The sequence below is a fragment of the Barbus barbus genome (assembly GCF_936440315.1).
Source record: "Barbus barbus genome assembly, chromosome: 27".
Classification (NCBI taxonomy): domain Eukaryota; kingdom Metazoa; phylum Chordata; class Actinopteri; order Cypriniformes; family Cyprinidae; genus Barbus; species Barbus barbus.
The window spans coordinates 15,732,005-15,751,112 of NC_136755.1; the positions used below are offsets into that span (position 1 = coordinate 15,732,005).

The 19,108-nt window shown below is 38.0% G+C and overlaps 1 protein-coding gene across 1 annotated transcript in view; it reads left to right on the plus strand.

Annotated features, from left to right (window-relative positions):
• Window positions 1-455: 455 nt before the first annotated feature.
• Window positions 456-19,108, plus strand: part of LOC306847076 (cyclin-dependent kinase 6-like) — a gene marked incomplete at its 3' end in the record, with an annotated part of 41,159 nt that continues 22,506 nt past the window's right edge. The window contains exons 1-4 of the mRNA XM_079380829.1: window positions 456-840; window positions 2,121-2,446; window positions 5,239-5,374; window positions 14,702-14,869. Coding sequence (XP_079236955.1) covers window positions 2,223-2,446; window positions 5,239-5,374; window positions 14,702-14,869 — 528 coding nt within the window. The 5' untranslated portion in view covers window positions 456-840; window positions 2,121-2,222. The remainder of the gene's footprint in view (window positions 841-2,120; window positions 2,447-5,238; window positions 5,375-14,701; window positions 14,870-19,108) is intronic.

Genomic DNA, 19,108 nt, shown 5'->3' on the forward strand with positions numbered 1-19,108 from the left:
TTTTTTTTATTGTTTATTATTATTTTTTTTTTACTGTGGTATCTTTTTTATTGTAGCGTTTTTACATTCATTTTCTGTTTTATGAATTTATGAATATCAATAGTACAAAATTGTAAGCCCATAAGGGCAGTTATTTTTAATGCATTATATGCATGTATTTTTCATATTGTCATATATATCAAATTTATATGATCTATATTATATATATTTTAGAAGAGCCAATCTGTTGCCTCACTAATCTGGATTTTCAGATCCACAAAGTTTCCATTAGATGGGCTGATGCATCCAATAACCTTTCCGCGTCCCGGCTCTTTCCCCCGCGGTGATCCCGTTTTGACACCGAGACAAAAACAAAAAAGCAGTATGAATGGTGAAGGAGCGAGCAGGCAGGGAGAAAGCAAGAGGAGGCGGTTAGTCTTTGTAGTCGGTGAGGAATGCGGAAACGCTCCTGCTCTGTGTCAAACTGCTCTGAAGGGGGTCAAGGCACATTCAGCCAGCGTGGGAAAGCGAGGAGCAGACCGAGCACACACACACGCTGCATATTCCTGCATAGATGGGAAAAACATAAAGGGGGAAGGACGGCCATAGCAGATCGATGAAAATCAGTCCCTTTTTTATCCACCCCGCTTTCTTGAGGGACTGATCAGACGATCTTTCACTTGATTTGCTGTTACAGTGGTGTGGTACTGCTGGGAGATGGGGCTTAGCGCGTGCACCATACGACTACCTGTGTGGCCCGTCGCGAGGACACTGCACGAGCTGTGATGCGTGTGGAGACGCTGGGAAACTTACTGAAGTTTATGAATGACGCGACTCTCCGGGCGGAATATAACAAACGGGGTAACTATACTCAGCAAACTCCCATTCACTTGCGTTACTTCTACTTTCAGTGCGCGTGTTTGTGCATATGGGGCATTGCATGCACACTAGATGGATTATTAATCACACGTTCATGTTGTTTGAGTGTGGAAACTAATGTAGGCGCTTTAGTGCCAGCGTTTATTGATATTCACAGCTTAACAATGCAAACAGTAGACAACCACGTGCTCAGGGCTGTGGCACAAAGAAGAGCAGGGACAATCTTGTCATTAGAAAACTCGGTCCGTTTCTTTTTATTGACATCATACGAATGGGTTAGATTCAACGCTTGAGTCTGTTACAGTCGTTTACTGTATGGAAGCGAGTTACATTAGGCATACCTGTGTCGACTCAGGTTAGCAAGTAGCCTAATTATGGATCAGTGACGTGAGGTTATTAAAAAAGCAATTAAATATGCAATTCATACAAAATGATTTAAATATACCTTTCTGTTTGTACAACTTCTGAATTAAACGCTACAATTGTTATTTTTTTTAATATATATTATTTACATAGGCTACAATTATTACTAAAAATAATTTTTACTCTGAATAAAACGCATATAGTTCTATATTTGAGTGGGTGTGTAAAACATATCGGGGTGGTGAAACTGCCGAAATTGTTTAAAAAGTAATTAAAAGTTGTTTTTTTTTGTATTCATATTATTTTTAAACAATGTATAATTGTTTAAAAGTAGGTCTATAAATATTTTTTAAAAGTCTGTCAGTGTGGTTTAACCAGCACGCACGAAGCCATTTTGTTGTCACGTGACAAAACTATAAAACAGAAGAGGTCCCGAGTAGACCCTCGTAATTGTGTGTCAAGGTCATTTTTTAATATAAATATATGATAATTACTGTTTTTAATGACACCCCCCCCCCTCCCCCAAGTCCCCTAAATCAAGTACCCTAAATAAAATTTTCAAACTTTTGACTATATTTGTAAAAAAAAAAAAAAGTGGAAATTGTTAAAGCAGTTTGTGAAAATTATGGTCAAGTTATGTGTTCAACCACGTGTTCAAACTGCAAAGATTAGATTTCTCTTTTATGTCATTCACCTAGATGCCTTCTTCCTCTGCACTCCAGATGTTGATATGGACTTTCCTTGATATTTGGCTGTAAAGGCGGCTGAGCTAGTTTTGTGTATGTTGTGTTTATGGTTTGAGCTCCATGTCTGTTATCTTAAGTGCGTAGATAAGATTTGATTCAACTCTGATCACTCTGGTGTTTACCTCTGCCTCCTTTTGTGCTCGCGCTCTACAGGCAGTGCACGTGCCAGCGCCGCTCTCCCAATAATGCCTTTGTGAAATATCCGCGCGCTCGTCACGTTTCGGGATTCCCCGCAGTACCTCGCCGTGAGAAAAAATGGACAAAGAGAGCACGACCCAACGATATGAGCCGGTGGCTGAGATCGGCGAAGGTGCATATGGAAAGGTGTACAAAGCACGGGATTTGAAGAATGGGGGCCGCTTTGTAGCCCTAAAAAGAGTTCGGGTGCAGACCGAGGAAGAGGGAATGCCGCTGTCAACCATCCGCGAGGTGGCGGTGCTGAGGCAGCTGGAGTCCTTTGAGCACCCCAATGTGGTCAGGTAAAAAAAAAAAGTGGGGAGAATGTTGGTGCTGTTGATGAGGGATGCATGATAACTGTATTAGTTTGCTTATAGATGGTAACTTAACATACTTCCTCATGTTGTATGTATTTCCTGCAAGGGTGTAGCTTTGTTTGAAAGTCAGACATCTTATAATGATATAGCCTTGATATTATAATGTTTTAAAACATGATTAAAGGAGTGAGGAAGAAGACATTGCACATTCAGAATGTTTCTGTTAAGAAAAGCCTGGTGCTACAATGAAAATAACTTTATTCCTCATATTACAAGTTTCATTTCCTGCACATTTCTGTGGCCCACAATATTAAATATGACTGCTGACATATCCTTTTCCTGATTTCAGAGGATATTATACTCCTATAATCCTTATACAACTATAATCCTGTCCCTACCAATTGTTACAAAAATTGTAGGTAGGTTGTGTTACATTAAGTACTTTTGGTCCCTCTAGCCAGAAGAGGATCTGTTAAAATGCAATATAGGGGTTTAGCTGTCACATGTTCCTATCCGTAAAACTCAATGATCTCCAGCGTGTAGGCATCCTACATTGTTTGGGGAAAATTGCCCAAAAGCTGGTTCAGACATATATCATGCCTATGATTTCCTGTCACGTCATTTTGCACTCATCTACCCTTGATCAAGGGAGATCCCCTAAGAACTTCGAGAAAACCGAGACACTTTTTTCCAGTTGAAGATTGCTGCATAAATTTGGTGGATTCGCCTCCATCAGCTTCTTTTCTTGCGGAGCATTATGCCCACTCAGTTTTTAATTGCTAAAAGTGTGGGGAGCTTCTTATTAAGTTCCTAATAGGCCAATATATTGGCTAATTTGACATTACTGGCATTGGATGACTTTTTTAGAGCAATGAGTATTTTTAGATATTTTTTTACTGAATTTTGAGAAAATATTTTGTAAATGGTAGTGTTGCTTTAGCCTTTTTTACTGCATCTCTTTTGCTATATTGATATCAGCATTGGCCCCTGATGTAACCATATGTCAATCTCTAGCCATAAGTGATGAAATGACTCATCTTTCCTAAGTATAAAAGATGAGTATCTCTGCAACAGATTATCTAGTAAACCAAACCACAGTGTCTTCTCTCTTTGCATTTAAGATAAGGATGTCTTTTAAGGAACATCTATGCGGCTTCTATGGTTTTGATAATTGGAGTGTCAAATGCAAATTATACCATTGACACATGCACCGCTCTGACAATTCACCTTTCCTGGTCAACCGAAACGATATCCATTGTTGACCTTTATGTGGAGATGTGAAACCATTGATGCACAAATATCTGTGAGCAGCCGGCTGTCTTTTTCACCTGTGAATAGATGCATTTTAATTTGTTATTGTCTGTGTCTGCCATCAAGGACATCTTGTTTTGTTTTGGTAATGTGCTGATATTTTTATCTTGATGGCTTATTAATGTTAAAATGGGTAGGTGGAAAATCTTGTTTTGAGATCACTGATGACTCCGTCAGGGGGATTCTTGTTATAGTTCACTCAAATGATGACAGAACTCGTGTAATTGGCTTGCCTAGCTCAAGGCTTTAACCTAGCAATGGATTGTTGTGCACTACAAGCTGCAGAGCATGTATATACTTCATTCTTTCGACTAAACCAGACAAGGTCTGGATTGCAAATGTAAATTTTGCTGGTTTATAATTTGCCCATGGATGCAAATTAATCTTTTTTTTTATATATATATATATATATGTGTGTATATATGTATAGTCTGTCCATTTGTTTTCCCCTTTGCTTTCCTCTTTGCTTTAACGACAACAGCACTCAAGCTGCATGAACTCCATACGTTTGATAAAACCTGATCATGTTCTCCAGCATAATTTTAGATGTTCCAAAGAGCATCTTGAGCTTCAATTGAAGAACATGATCAGTGTCATGATTAGTGACCTGGAAATAGTGCATTAGAAAAAGTTCACAATCTGAAATGTTTCTCATTAATTTACATCATTTAAAAAAAAAACTTCAAACTTTTTTAATTCTTTTATTGGTGTTGCAGACATTTGGATCCCAATGTTTTTATGAGTACATGAAGTATATGTAGGATCGACAGAACAGATTTTTTTGGCATGAAAGCGAATGGAAGAAAATTGTTTTAAATTAAACGCTAAACAGTATTAAGAGATGTAGGGGCCCGAGAATCCTATAGGGCTGTGTGTTTGGAACGCTGTGAAAGTGCAAGCAACCCCTCAGTGCTTATAATGAGAATATTATTCATGCCATATGTTTTGCTGGTTAAGAGGCTTCATTATGGAGGAACAATCTGGATTCCAGCAGAAGCGTTTCCTGGAGAGGTTCAGTTTATGATGTCATGGGATCAAGTGACAGTACCATGAAAGATTATTTTGGTAGATTACGGCTATGTGACTTTGTCTTTCACTATTAAGTCTGGGATAATTCATTATCTTTGCAAGCTACGTCAGGCAATTAGAACTCCTCCAAATATCTTATCTTGTGATAAAAGCATGCACCCATGTACCTTGAAGTAGTAATTTTAGGGTTTAAAACTTCTTGCATTGAGATGATGCTGCTGACAGGTCTTGCCAATATCAGTTTGAGGACAGTATCCGCTCGTCTTGTTTAGAAAGTTTCTGGTCCATTAAACTCTTCATTGCAGATTATATTGAAGAATTTGCATACTCAATTTTTATGTATTCTATGAACTTGTCAAAATTGATCCTAAATAATTAAGAGATCACTCAAAGAGCTTTTAATGAAAGCTTTCTGGATTTGCTTTTCCCTTGTTTAGGTTGTTTGACGTATGCACAGTTTCCAGGACTGACCGGGAAACCAAACTAACTTTGGTCTTTGAGCACGTGGACCAAGATTTAACCACATATTTGGAGAAAGCACCTGATCCAGGAGTGCCACCTGAAACCATAAAGGTACCATCACACTAGCAAATTCATCTCAGTATTGACAATCAGGCAAATAAACTTTAACCTGAACCAATCAGGCAAAGGAACTGTAATCTGAACAAATCAGAACAAATCCTTTTTACTGTTTAATACACACATTCAATGCAAATCCTGGTCTTACTGTGCATGAGTCATAATTGTGTTAATAAATATTGTGTTTTATAATATCTTAATCAAAATATAATAATTTGCTTTGCATCTAAAGTGACTTTCCTTTTTTGCTGATGTCTTGAATTAACTCCTGCATTGCAACCACATTCTATTATGTCAACTGTTATGGATAAAATAAGATCTTTTCTTACATATTACTAGTTGAATCTCCAGATTTATCCTAAATGAGTTAGGTTATGGAAGTAAAAAAGGTTGTGAATAACACTTTACAGTGACCTTAAGCTGTAATTGAAAACAATGAACTAATACTACAAAGCGAGGAAAATTTAGAATCTAAAACCTGTATTAATTAACTTGTGTTACAGGTGAGCATGTTTTATGAATGCTTATATGAATGATTTTTATTTCCATTTTCCATATTGTCTTCCAATGGGTATTGTTATATTAAAAAGGATAATAATAAGGAATTTTATTTTGTACTTTGAGGCCCTGAGCAAAAAAATTTGTGTTTTGGCCTTCTAAGTCGGTGGATGAAGGATGGAGCTCCCTCAGATCACAGAGTCCTGTCCTTTTGATGGGCAGTGCATGTGGTGGATGGGCTTCTAATTAAAGGGCTGGGTGCCTGTGTGCCTCTATTTTCATTCAGCTCTGGCTTTCACCAAAGATTGGCCAGAGGAATGTTGCTTTAGTGTATGTGTGTGTATGTGCATGGAAAGGGTTTGTGAAAGTGTGTATGTCTGGCTAGAGGCCTCCCTCTCAGCCTTTCACTAGAATGAACCAGTGGACTGCAAGGGGCTTCCTTAAGGGGCAATAAGTCATTCAGGCCAGATATCATTTTCATTAGACTAGAAATAATCCTGGTGCGTGTCCTGTGTCAGTGTCCTCTTACATCCGGAAAGCTTTGAGCAGAACTATTGGATTTTTTTTTTGTCCTGATCATCTACTCATCTAATCTATTTTGACTTTTCCCACATGGTAGTCTTACAAATCCATTCATCGTATTTCGCTACCTCTCCCCCTAGGACATCTTACATTGAGTCATGTAACAAACCGTATCTCTCTCTCTTTGTCACTCGTGCCAAACTGAAGTGGAAACAGAAGCTAAGAAACTTTTGAAGTTAAAAAGTGACACCTAAGGGGTTTCCTTTGTAAGTTTTGTGTATCATTAAGGAAGGACTGTGTATCGAGAGGGACTTTTGAACATAACGCAGTCTTGGTTTGAGTCTCTAGTTTGCATGTTAGAGATAGATATGTGGTTTCCTTGCATCTTCCCCACCTAAAAGACCTAATTTAAAGGATGCTTTAAACTGATCAAAAGTGACAGTAATGACTGTCAAATAAATGACAGCATCAAATAAATGCTGAATTTTCTATTCATCAACGAAAAAAAATAAAAATAAAAATAATAATATATATATATATATATATATATATATATATATATATATATATATATATATATATATGAAATAAATGATATCATAATGAAATATCATTATGAAATAAATGTTTTTCTCTAATACACATTGGCCACAATTAACGGCACCCTTTTATTCATTTTCTATAGGGCTCTGGTCAGAGGACTGGAATGGCCATAGCAGAAGCTTGGTTTTGTGCTCAGTGACCTATTTTTGTGTTTTTTTTTTTTGAGGTTTGTGTTTGGATTATTGTCCGGTTGGAAGATCCAAACATGGCCCATTATAAGATTTCTAACGGAGTCAGTCACTTATTGATTTTTTTATCTGTTGGTATTTGATAGAATCCATGATGCCATGTGTCTAAACAAGATGTCCAGGACCTCCAGCAGAAATATAGGTCCACAACATCAAAAATACAGCAGTATATTTCATTGTACACATGGGGTGCTTTTTTATCCCTGTGTTCACCAAACCCGTCTTGAGTGTTTGCTGCTAAAAAGCTCATTTTTTAGTATCATCTGACCATAGAAGCCAGTTCCAGTCGTGTCTGATAACTGAATATGCTGGAGTTTGTTTCTGGATGAGCTATGCAAATTTTTCTTGAAACCCTCCCAAACAACATGTGGTGATGTAGGTGCTGTATGACAATTTTTTTTTTTTTTTTTTTTTTAAGGTTCTCTGACCCCGAGACTTAACTGTTTTCTGCAATTCTCCAGTTGTGGTCCTTGGAGAGTCTTTAGCCACTCAAACTCTCCTTCGCCTTATAGACACACGTCCTCTTCCAGGCAGTGTCTTAACATTTTATGTTGATTGGAAATTCTTAATTATTGCCCTGATGGTGGAAATGGGAATTTTCACTGCTCTAGCTCTTTTCTTAAAGCCACTTCACTAATTTGTGAAGCTCAATTATCTTTTGCTGCACATCAGAAATATATTCTTTAGTTTTTCTCATTGTGATGGATGATTAAGGGAATTTGGGCTTTGTTTTCCCTCCTGTTTATATTTCTGTTAAACAGGAAGCCATGGCTGGATAATTTCATGTTCGCAATCACCCTGGAGTGCTCAAAATTGTGAATATGAATGGGAATATACTTCAGAGATATTTTACTCATAAGAATTTCTAGGGCTACCAATAATTGTGTCCGTGTATTTGAGAAAAACATTTATTTCATAATGATATTTGCCCCCATTTTAAATTCTTATTATCCAATAAAATGTTAATTTTTTAAATAAAAGATCAAAAGGATTAACAATGCAGATTAATTGTCACAGCCGCCTTTGATCATATTTACCAAGGGTGCTGATATTTTTGGCCATGACTGTAACACAACAGTTTTTTCTGGTCCTCGAATCTGATTGGCTAAGAGCCTTTTCCAGGAGTGCGATATTCTAGAGATAATAGAACTCCAACCGTTTCACCGTTTGTATAACTCAGTTTGTAGTATTTTTCACAGAGAATGTCATGGCAGATGCCCAAATCCACTATAATCTTATAAATAATACTGTTTTGTAGTTGTTTAGACTTCAAATATGCAGTTTGTTAATAAAGAAAATGTCTGTTTGAAAATTTGCTTTGACGTTTTCAGAGATCCAAGTTAGTGGCCGTTCAGCGCTCATGTGCCAGTCAAAAGCAGCCTCACCTCAGCCAGTTCTTCTGGAATTTGCCGGTGTCTCTGATGTCTCTATAGTGGTTAAACATGAGATATAATTCATTTTGAGTAAACCTAACGGGCAGTCTTTGGTCTCATTAATCTATTATTTGTTCTAGAGCAAAGAGTTTTCGCTGAGAGCAAAATCTCATCACTTTATATGTTATATAAATTAATGCTGTACATCACAGCACTACCTTTGTACTTTTGAATGAATTACCTAGCAACTTTTATGATGGCTGTTTTTGTATAAATAAATAATGTAATATAATAAATAATAGGGGTGTAACGGTACACAAATTTGACGGTTCAGTACATACCTCGGTTTTAACGTCACGGTTCGGTATGATTTCGGTACAGAAGGGGCTAACACAAGTTAGTCTCTGGTCTGCCTGAGTGTATTCGTGTTTTTTAGGGGAGGTGTGGCTTTGCAGAGTGATTTATGCAGGGAGGGTGGGGATCTTGCTTTCAAAGCTAGCTTGCTATTGCTAACCTTTCTAAAATTGCCTACCTTTAACAGATGAAAGAATAGTACAACAAAGATATCGCTTTCCTCAGCGGACATTCAAACTAATGTTTTATTGTGACTATAATATGAGATATAATATGAGATTGAGCTGAAGAATGAATGCTTTATCAGATGCAGGTAATCACACTCGCTCAGTCTGTCTCACTCTCATAATACTCTATATAATATAGTAAGCATTTAATACAGTAATACAATAATCTTTCAATGGAGCAACTCAACATTTCTTCGTTACTAGTTCTAAAGTGTGTATATGTATATATATTAGGGCTGTCGAAGTTAACGGAAATTTTTAAATTTTAATGGCACTAATTTTATTAACGCAGCGCGCATTTTCTGTTTGACCTGTCGCCTAGCCCAAAATGGAGATGCACAGTGTTGCCAACTTAGTGACTTTGCAGACCCCTTTAGAGACAGTTTTTTTTCCTTCCAAAAAAGCGCCTAGCGACAAATCTTTAAGGTTTGCCCAAACATTTAGTTTCTGAGACTCACCGGTACTGCCGCGCGAGATCTTTCTTTCCCAGCATGTAAACATCTCTCTCTCTCTCTCTCTCTCTCTCTCTCGTGTCTGCATTGTTCAGCAAGCAGCAGAGAGGAGCAGCACTTTCAGTTAAACACAGATATTATGTTGCTTGTCTAATTTTACATGCAAGTGTAGCTGAAATCACAGCACAGCTATTGTCTTTATCTTATGTGTATTTGATATCATCAGATGACGGCTCAATTATCAGGATTTTTGTGCAGATTAACATCTTGGAAGGGAGAGCTGGTTATGTAGTCCCAATGGGTCGCGTTTCAGTCACTTTTTTATATTCATTAAGTTGTCTGACAACAGAAACGGTAAAATACCAATGAAAATAGTTTTGTTGAGAATTTAATTGCATCAAAATACAGTATGTGGGCACAGAGAGGCAAACAAATGTAAAAATAAATGTACATTTTGCATGTTCCGAAGAAGTGAGCTGCCCTGTTGTGCAAAAATGTAAACAGGTTTGTGTAAGTAAATTGCTCAGTGCAAAGAAAGAGAAGTAATGAGAACCTGGTATTTCTTATTTCATGCGTCTAATAGACATGAACAAGTTCTTTGAAAAACATCTATGACCTTTGAAACATGTCTAGTCTTCATGCTCTATGTTGACTATGGTTTCAATAACAATAAACATACATTTGCATAAAGTATCCATATTGGTCCATGTTGATTAAAGTATAAAAAACTTAAAGTATTAATTTTAAGGTTCATTTAGAACAAATACAAATGTGCGATTAATCACAAGTTAACTCATGACGATCATGCAATTTAAATATTTTAATCGATTGACAGCCCTTATATATAATATATATATTTCACATTAAATTAAATCTAGAGATCAAGCCACAAATTAACAGATGTTGATGATAAATTCTATATATTTTTAAAATTATTAGTAGTCATTTATTATATATTCATATTATACAGTAGTCTTTTATACAAAATTTATGCATTATACAGGCTTTCAGACTCTTGAATATGCATTAGTGAGATTTCATTCTGTCAGGCCACACAGACATCAGATAACAGACCTCAGTTGTAGACCGTGTGGCCCTCCCAAAGATGCCCAGCAACTTTATTCACCACCCTCCTAAGGACACCAGATTGCAGAGGTCCCAGCATCCACCCCATTCCAGCCCCCAAACTGCCCACTTCTGCCCCATTTCAGACCCACCGCATGCTAATTGATGAAAGAGGCCCCAGGAATCAAATGAGCTGGAAGGAGATCAAGCGGCTGGCCCTGCGTTGGGGAGTGCGGCTAGGCTCTCTGGCCCCGCGCCTTCCCGAGGCCTGTCTCTGCTCCATAAAGGAGAGCCTAATGAAGCATGGGGAAGGAATTACACTAACGCTAACTGGCAGATGTCCTGCATTGTGCCGGGGCACAATAAACAATATGGCTGCGCCTCATGAATTAGCATTAGAAAGGGGGGTGCCTTCTGGAAGCTCTGTTTTGACTGCTGTTTTTGGGGAGTTTTTTTTTTTTCCTTCCACTCTTTCCTTTTCTTTATTTCCTCCCTTTTTCCAAGAAGAGGTACTTTAGGACAGGTGCTATCAAATGTTTCCTTTGTTTAGAGTCTGAATGCCTCTCAGCAAAGCCTGGTTATTTCAGGTTGGTACTGTTGATTTAATTTGAGGCATTAATGTTTTGATTGTAAATTACGGTGCCTCTGTTGTGTGAATAGCATGTTACAACAAAGAACCGTCTCTGAAGAATCTTTCAGATTCCACCTGTTGGGTTACTCCTTTTGAGATAGCAATGAGAGATTGAATGACAGGTATATCAAGGTTAATTTTCCACTGAACTAAAGGGCTTTCCAGAGTATCACTTCAACCGATCACTCATAATTTAAATAATAACGCTTAAATTACTGTTAATAAATATGAGGTATCTGTACCCCCAGAATTCTCTAGAATTTTAACGTTGTTCATTTGCAAATGAAGCACCTTTTGTGTTCATGCATTAAAAGTTGGGGCTAATTATGCACTCAAAATTCAAACGTTTGGGGTTGGTAAATTGGAAGAGCAGCCATTACTTCAGTCTCCAGTGTCGCACGATCCTTCAGAAATCATCCTAATATGCTAATTTGGTGCTCAAGAAACATTTCTTATCAATGTTGAAAACAGTTGTGCTGCTTAATATTTGTAATTTTTGGAAAATTGTCTTTCAGGATTGTTTGATGAATAGAACGTTCAAAAGAACAATTATTTGAAATAAAAATCTTTCTTTTATTAAATATTTAAATGTCTTTACTGTAACTTTCAACTGATTTAATACATCCTTTTCTGAATAAAAGTAGTGATTTAATTTAAAAAGTCTTTCTTACCACAAACCTTTGAATGGTAGTGTATGTTTATTTTATAATTTTTTTATTCAGCTACCAATTCACACATTTAAATGACACCATCTGCAGATTTCCCTCTACAAACAGCACTGAAAATGAGCACAGACTCCATTTGTCATGATAATTAGATACATAACACATAAAAGGTACACAAGCTGCTTAATATGTTTTTGGAGGAGTTGGGAGGGGACGATATGCATATTTATCCTCAGGTCATGCTTCTGAGGCGGCTGTGTACCTTTCCTTTTTTTCACCTTTGTCTTAAGGCCATTTTAGGCCAAGACAGAGGAGCTGGTAGGGGGTGATGCCGTTTTAGGAGCTCACAGAATAACTGCCTGTGCCTGAAGGTCTGAGAGGTCATGGCTGGATGGGCATTCAGAAAGGCTCCTTGTTTATCCTGGCTGCTTGACTCTGACACACACGTGTTCCCTAGTGCAGGCCCCCAGCGTGCACATTGTGAGGACCTCCGTCCCTTTCCCCTCACCCGGTCTGACTCGTGCCGTTTGCAGTTTTCTGCTTGAGTGTGCACCCCATTGTTTCAGCGGTTTTAATCACTCACCAGCTGGTCGGGGAATGAACAGTGCTGCGGGCTCAGATCCATGTCACTTGTGAGGTCTTGGCAGCGGGTTTCTCAGGGGTAGGCTGCCACCGCTTGATACCTCTGCTTTGGAACAAGTCAAGCAACAACTGTGAGCAAATGTACCTCGCTCGGTACTCTGACCCGATGACTTTTTCTATACCCCTTACGCATTGCCCCATTTTTTTCTTATCTATTTGACCATTATCGACAGTTTCTACTAAAGAAAATGGCAGTTGCTGTCTTTTCTCCCCACCTTCTTTTTGTGTGTGTGTGTGTGTGTTTGCTCGTTTGATGTTGAGTTTCAGTGTCATGGTCTGATTTCATATTGGCCCATAGGCAGAAAGGCATAATTCACAATTAGCTGTGATCCTGGAACAGCTGCAGGGAAGCAGAGGCCTACAGGGATGGAGCCTTAAGGCTGTGTATCTTTCCTGCTCTGCCGTCATGTCGGTTATCAACATCTGCCATACTAAAAGGCACATGCAATTTTTTTCCCTCCCCACGCATATACGGGTGCATCTCAAAAAATTAGAATATCATGAAAAAGCTCAATATGTTTTGTCACTCATTTTAGAAAGTGAAACCCATATATTATATAGATTCATTACACGTAGAGTGAAATATTTCAAGCCATTATTTCTTGAAATTTTGATGATTTATGGATTACAGATAATGAAAACCCAAAATTCAGTGTCTCAGAAAATTTGAATATTACATAAGATCAATAAAAAAAGGATATTTTAAACAGAAATGTCAGGCTTCTGAAAAGTATGTTCATTTCTATGCACTCAATACTTGGTTGAGCCTCCTTTTGCATGAATTCCTGCATCAGTGCGGCGTGGAGGCAATCAGCCTGTGGCACTGCTGAGGTGGTATGGAAGCCTAGGTTGCTTTGATAGCGGCCTTCAGGTCATCTGCATTGTTGGGTCTGGTGTGTGTCATCTTCCTCTTGACAATACCCCATAGATTCTCTATGGGGGTCAGGTCAGGCGAGTTTGCTGGGCAATCAAGCACAGTAACACCATGGTCATTGAACCAGCTTTTGGTACCTTTGGCAGTGTGGGCAGGTGCCAAGTCCTGCTGGAAAATGAAATCAGCATCTCCATAAAGCTTGTCAGCAGAAGGAAGCATGAAGTGCTCTAAAATTTGCTGGTAGATGGCTGCGTTGACTGTGGACTTCAGAAAACACAGTGGACCAACACCAGCAGATGACATGGCACCCCAAATCATCACTGACTGTGGAAACTTCACACTGGACTTCAAGCAACACGGATTCTGTGCCTCTCCACTTTTCCTCCAGACTCTGGGACCTTGATTTCCAAATTAAATGCAAAATTTATTTTCATCTGAAAAGAGGACTTTGTACCACTGAGCAACAGTCCAGTTCTTTTTCTCCACAGCCCAGGTAAGACGCTTGTGACGTTGGCCCTTTTCCTGAAGACGTCTGAGCGTGGTGACTCTTGATGCACTGACTCCAGCTTCAGTCCACTCCTTGTGAAGCTCTCCCAAGTGTTTGAATCAGCTTTGCTTGACAGTATACTCAAGCTTGCGGTCGTTACTTGTGCACCTTTTCCTACCCAAATTCTTCCATCCAGTCAACTTTGCATTTAATATGCTTTGATACAGCACTCTGTAAACAGCCACACCTTTCAGTAATGACCCTCTGTGACTTACACTCTTTGTGGAGGGCGTCAATGATCATCTTCTGGATCATTGCCAAGTCAGCAGTCTTCCCCATTATTGTGGTTTCAAAGAACAAGAGATACCTGGAATGTATACTGTAGGGATGGTCATTAATTGAAACTCAAATGTAAATATTCTAATATTTTGAGATACTGATTTTTGACTTTCATTAGCTGTAAGCTCTAATCATCAAAATTAAAACAAAAAAACTTTTGAAATGTTTTACTTTACATGTAATGAATCTAAAATATATGAAAGTTTCACTTTTTGAAATGTTAATGAATAATGATAATAATGAAAAATCTTTTTCACGATATTCACATTTTTTTAGATGTACCTGTACATACATATATATCTTGATATTAGACCTTTTCAGTCATTAAAAAAAAAAAAAAAAAAAAAAGAAATCCACTTTATTAAAATATATTTGGAATGACTCTGGTCTTGTTTTGGCAGGATATGATGTACCAGCTGCTGCAGGGTCTGGATTTCCTCCACTCTCACCGTGTGGTTCATCGAGATCTTAAGCCTCAAAACATTCTTGTCACCAGTGGAGGACAGATCAAACTGGCCGATTTTGGTCTGGCGCGGATCTACAGCTTTCAGATGGCTCTTACTTCCGTGGTGAGTAACGGGGTTGCACAAGTGTCTGAAGCAGCAGAAATTTTTAAAAACATTTCATATGATGTCATAAAAAATGACACACAAACACATTTACATTTACATTTACACTGACATTGAAATGTTTGGGATCAGTAAGATTTTTTATGTTTTTTTAATGAAGTCTCTTATGCTCATCAAGGCTGTATTTATTTGATCAAAAATACAGGAAAAACAGTAATACTGTGAAATATTATTTCAGTTTCTAATATTGGTTTCCTATTTTAATATACTATAAAATATAATTTATTTCTTTAATGCAGCGCTGAATTTTCATCAGCTATTACACCAGTTTTCAGTGTCCCATGATCCTTCAGAAATCATTCTAATATTATGCTGAATTATTATCAGTGTTGAAACTGTTGTGCTGCTTAATTTTTTGGAACTTGTGATACTTTTTTTCTTAATTCTTTCATGAATAAAAAGTTAAAAAGAACAGCATTTATTCAAAATAGGAATCTTTTCTAACAATATACGTCTTTATCACTTTTTATCCATTTAACACATCCTTGCTGAATAAAAGTACTGATTTCTTTAAAAAAAAAAGAAAAAAAGTACTGACCCCAAATTTTTGAATAGTAGTCTATATTGTAACATAAAATTTATATTTTGAATAAACACTGTTCTTTTTAACTTTTATTTATCAAAAATCCTGAAAGTAGTATCACAGGTCCCAAAAATATTAAGCAGCATAACTGTTTCCAACATTGATTATATATCAGCGTATTAGAAGGATTTCTGTAGGGTCATGTGACACTGAAGCCTGGAGTAATGATGCTGAAAATTCAGCTTTGCTGCACAGGAATAAATGATCTTTTAAAGTATATTAAAATAGAAAACTGATATCTTATCTTAATGATCCTAAACTTTTGAAAGGCTATATAATTTTTTATTTTTTTTTACTGACTTTTATAAATACGCCTAGGGTTGGCCACCCCACTCATAACTGCTAATTCTGTCTCTTTTTTTTCTTGACAATAAATGCATGCATTCAGTTGCAGAACGTCTTTACGAGCACATCAAACAGGAGTCGTTTCAGACGCGCGCTTCAACTTCACTTCAGCGTCAGGCGTGAGTCAAACGAGCATGGAAACTGTACTGTGCTCGCAGCGCATGCTCTTCAATACACGCACAAAGGTGCCGGCGTGTGCATAGCCTGTATCATTTCATATCAAATCGCGAAAGAAACTACGAGCATGCAATGTCGTGATCAGTTAAGTCATGAAGTTACCAAAAAGGCGATTAAAGCTGCCATAAAACTGTGCATGCATGTAGTTATATATGAGTTACATTAAGAACGTGTCTCTGAAATGGTTTTCAAAACTGTTCTGGAGCATCCCAGTATTGTCTCCCTCATCTAACACACTCGATTCAACTCGTCAGCTCATTAGTAGAGACTGAAATGGGTCAGAAAAGGTGATGAGAGTTGAGAGAAAATATGATGCGTGTCATGTGTTCGACTTGAAGCAGCGCATCTAGACCGATCGCTGTGTGTCATCAAATACAGCTATAAGAGAGCAGACGTCTCCTTATGCTTTCTCTCGCCGTACTTTGATGTCATACACCGATCAATCTTCAAGTTGAACACACCTCTTTACTCTCACGTGTCACGTGACAGTGTAATCGCAGCCTCTGCGGTTGAAAAATCGTGTTTTTCATATCGCGATATTATCGCAAATGCAATTAATCGTTCAGCCCTACTCTGTACCTTAATTCCCTTAAAATCTAAATCCTGTCGTGTATGCAGGTGAAACATCTAACATTTCTCTTTGTGTCCTGAAGTACAGTACGATCATTTTCAATGTATTTGATATCTTGGTAGCTTTAGGAGTGTGACATGCAATCATACATACAAATAGATCCCTTGAGACAGATATGGGTGATGTCCAATCAGATGTAGCACTGAAAGACTACCTGTCGGACATGTGCCTGAAAACGCGCGCATAATGTGTAAAGTGAAACCTGCAGAGGCTGTCCCAAAGTGGCCTAAGCTGAGGCGATCGAGTCCTGTCAATTGCCTCCTGCCAACCTTTGAAGTCACATTCTTTTGAGGATGGCTCTGATGTCAAAAGATAGCACATTGTGTCTTTCCTCTTCTTAGAGAGAGTGCAAGTTAAGTCAGCAGCTATTTTTTGCATGTATTTTACATGGCTGATTTATTGCATTTTTAAATTTAGTTTAGATGTCAAGATGCGAATATTAAATTTAACCTATCTAATTATAGTTGTTACCATGGTCCGTATCACATGCACAAGGGAGTGCAAGAGCATGCTATATTAACACTTTTTCACATCTCATTCAGTTTGCAGATTCTGAATGACTGCCAGTGCCTTCTGTCAGTTGTGTGGTTTCGGTTACTGTGCAAAAAACGTTTTCAGTTCTTTAATAAGGGGCTTCTGGCTGTTAAGCCGTTGGGCGGGTGAGTCTCTGTAAGTTCACCTGGGAATCTACCATTAGTAAATATCCCCTCCGTTTTACCACTCCCCACACAAACTGAGAAAAAAACGGGTGATAGATAAGGCAGGGGGGTTGCTTATAGTGAGCATGGACTCTCTGGCTCTCCTGATTAATGTTCTCGTGCCTGGAATCCCCCTATCACCCGCCCTTCAAGCAACTAAAAAAAATCAATTTCCTCTCTCTCTTGGCAGTTACAGGAATGTCGTTATTGTGTATTCAAAAGCAGACGTGCTGTTATGGCTTTTGGCTCCTCATTCTATGACAACACTCAGTGTTAGCTACTAGTTTGCCATGCTGACATAAACTGTACATTCGAAGACTTGAGAAGTGCTGAATGGACCGGTTGGCTGAGTCATAACTGCCCACTAGAACACTTGCAGAATTACGATGATTCAAAACAGACTACTCTTTCTCTACCGTTTTGCATAAAGCATAAAGAAATATCCCCTTTGGGGTTTTTCTGTGCAGTGTTTAGTGCTACTTACCAAATGTTGTATATATTTTTTTTATACCATGTATCTGCTAAGCTTTAGCATATATACTAATATATACTTCTCGTTGTTAAAGATGTTAATAGGGACTATAAATCTTAGCTTTACTGGCTTCTCACTCTGCTCCCGACTTGTAGATGAGAAAAACCGAGCAAACGAGGGCTGGATGGACCGGACCATTGGGTGCATGGAGAGGTGGAGATTAGCCTGACCCTACAAATCTCATGGATCCATAGCATTGTTGATCATTAGAATGACTCTAGTTCTCTTGGCGGCTTTTCTCCACTTCTGATTGACAGCCTAAAGCATGGACATAAAAGAGCAACTTTTCCTTTTTCCCTGTTTGTCTTTTTGGGTGAATTAGATGCCTTTTTATCCAAACCAAGTTAATTGGAAAAAGGTTGATTCTTGCACATCTTCTGCAACACTTTTTTTCAGAGTGAAATCTCCAGGGTGTGGCATTAAATGTGCATTCAGTCTTATCTGAAACAGATGAACGTGAATCCTGCAAAGTTTAGTTACAGTGGATGCTGTACAGATTGCAGCAGTTTGTGAAAATTAAATATCTGGTGATAAATGTTAATTCTCTGTTGTGTTTGAAATTAACGTATGACCTACACTAAACCCTACCCTAAACTCAGAGGCGTCATGCCCATTCAAAGTGATTTTTCAGCCCAGTGGATTTTGAATGCAGCTTCCAAAAGACAAAAAATAGCCGAATAATATTTTCTATATTTGATATAATCACACCAGCGTGATTAAATTGTTCAGCGCTTCATATCGTCAGCTGCTAAATTCAAACCTGTTCGCTGGCTGGCGCTGAGCCAGATGCAGACGCGTTTGTACAGCACTGCGCATTATAACCAATCGCACGATATTCTGTTGAGCTTATGAATGCAATGACCAATCAGAGGCGTTCAGATGAGTCATCGCTAAAATGCCGGTGTTTTCTTCACTCGCTCGCTGACTAAATACATCTTTCTGGCAAATTCTCTCATCAGAAACATCAAAGTGCAGATGTGTGTATGAATCTCTAAGTAAGAGATTCATTTCACAGTGTAAACCGCTTCAGTGATTTTAATGGGCGTTTTTGAGAGTGCTTGAACTCTAGACTGTCAGTGAAAATGTTCTTTGCTCTCTTTCTGTACAATGAAATTATAAGTAGCCTAATTTACAATGTTTTAATATTCACATTAAATATAAAGTCAGTCGTATTAAAAATGTCATGGCATGACACCCAAATGTGTTACTTAAG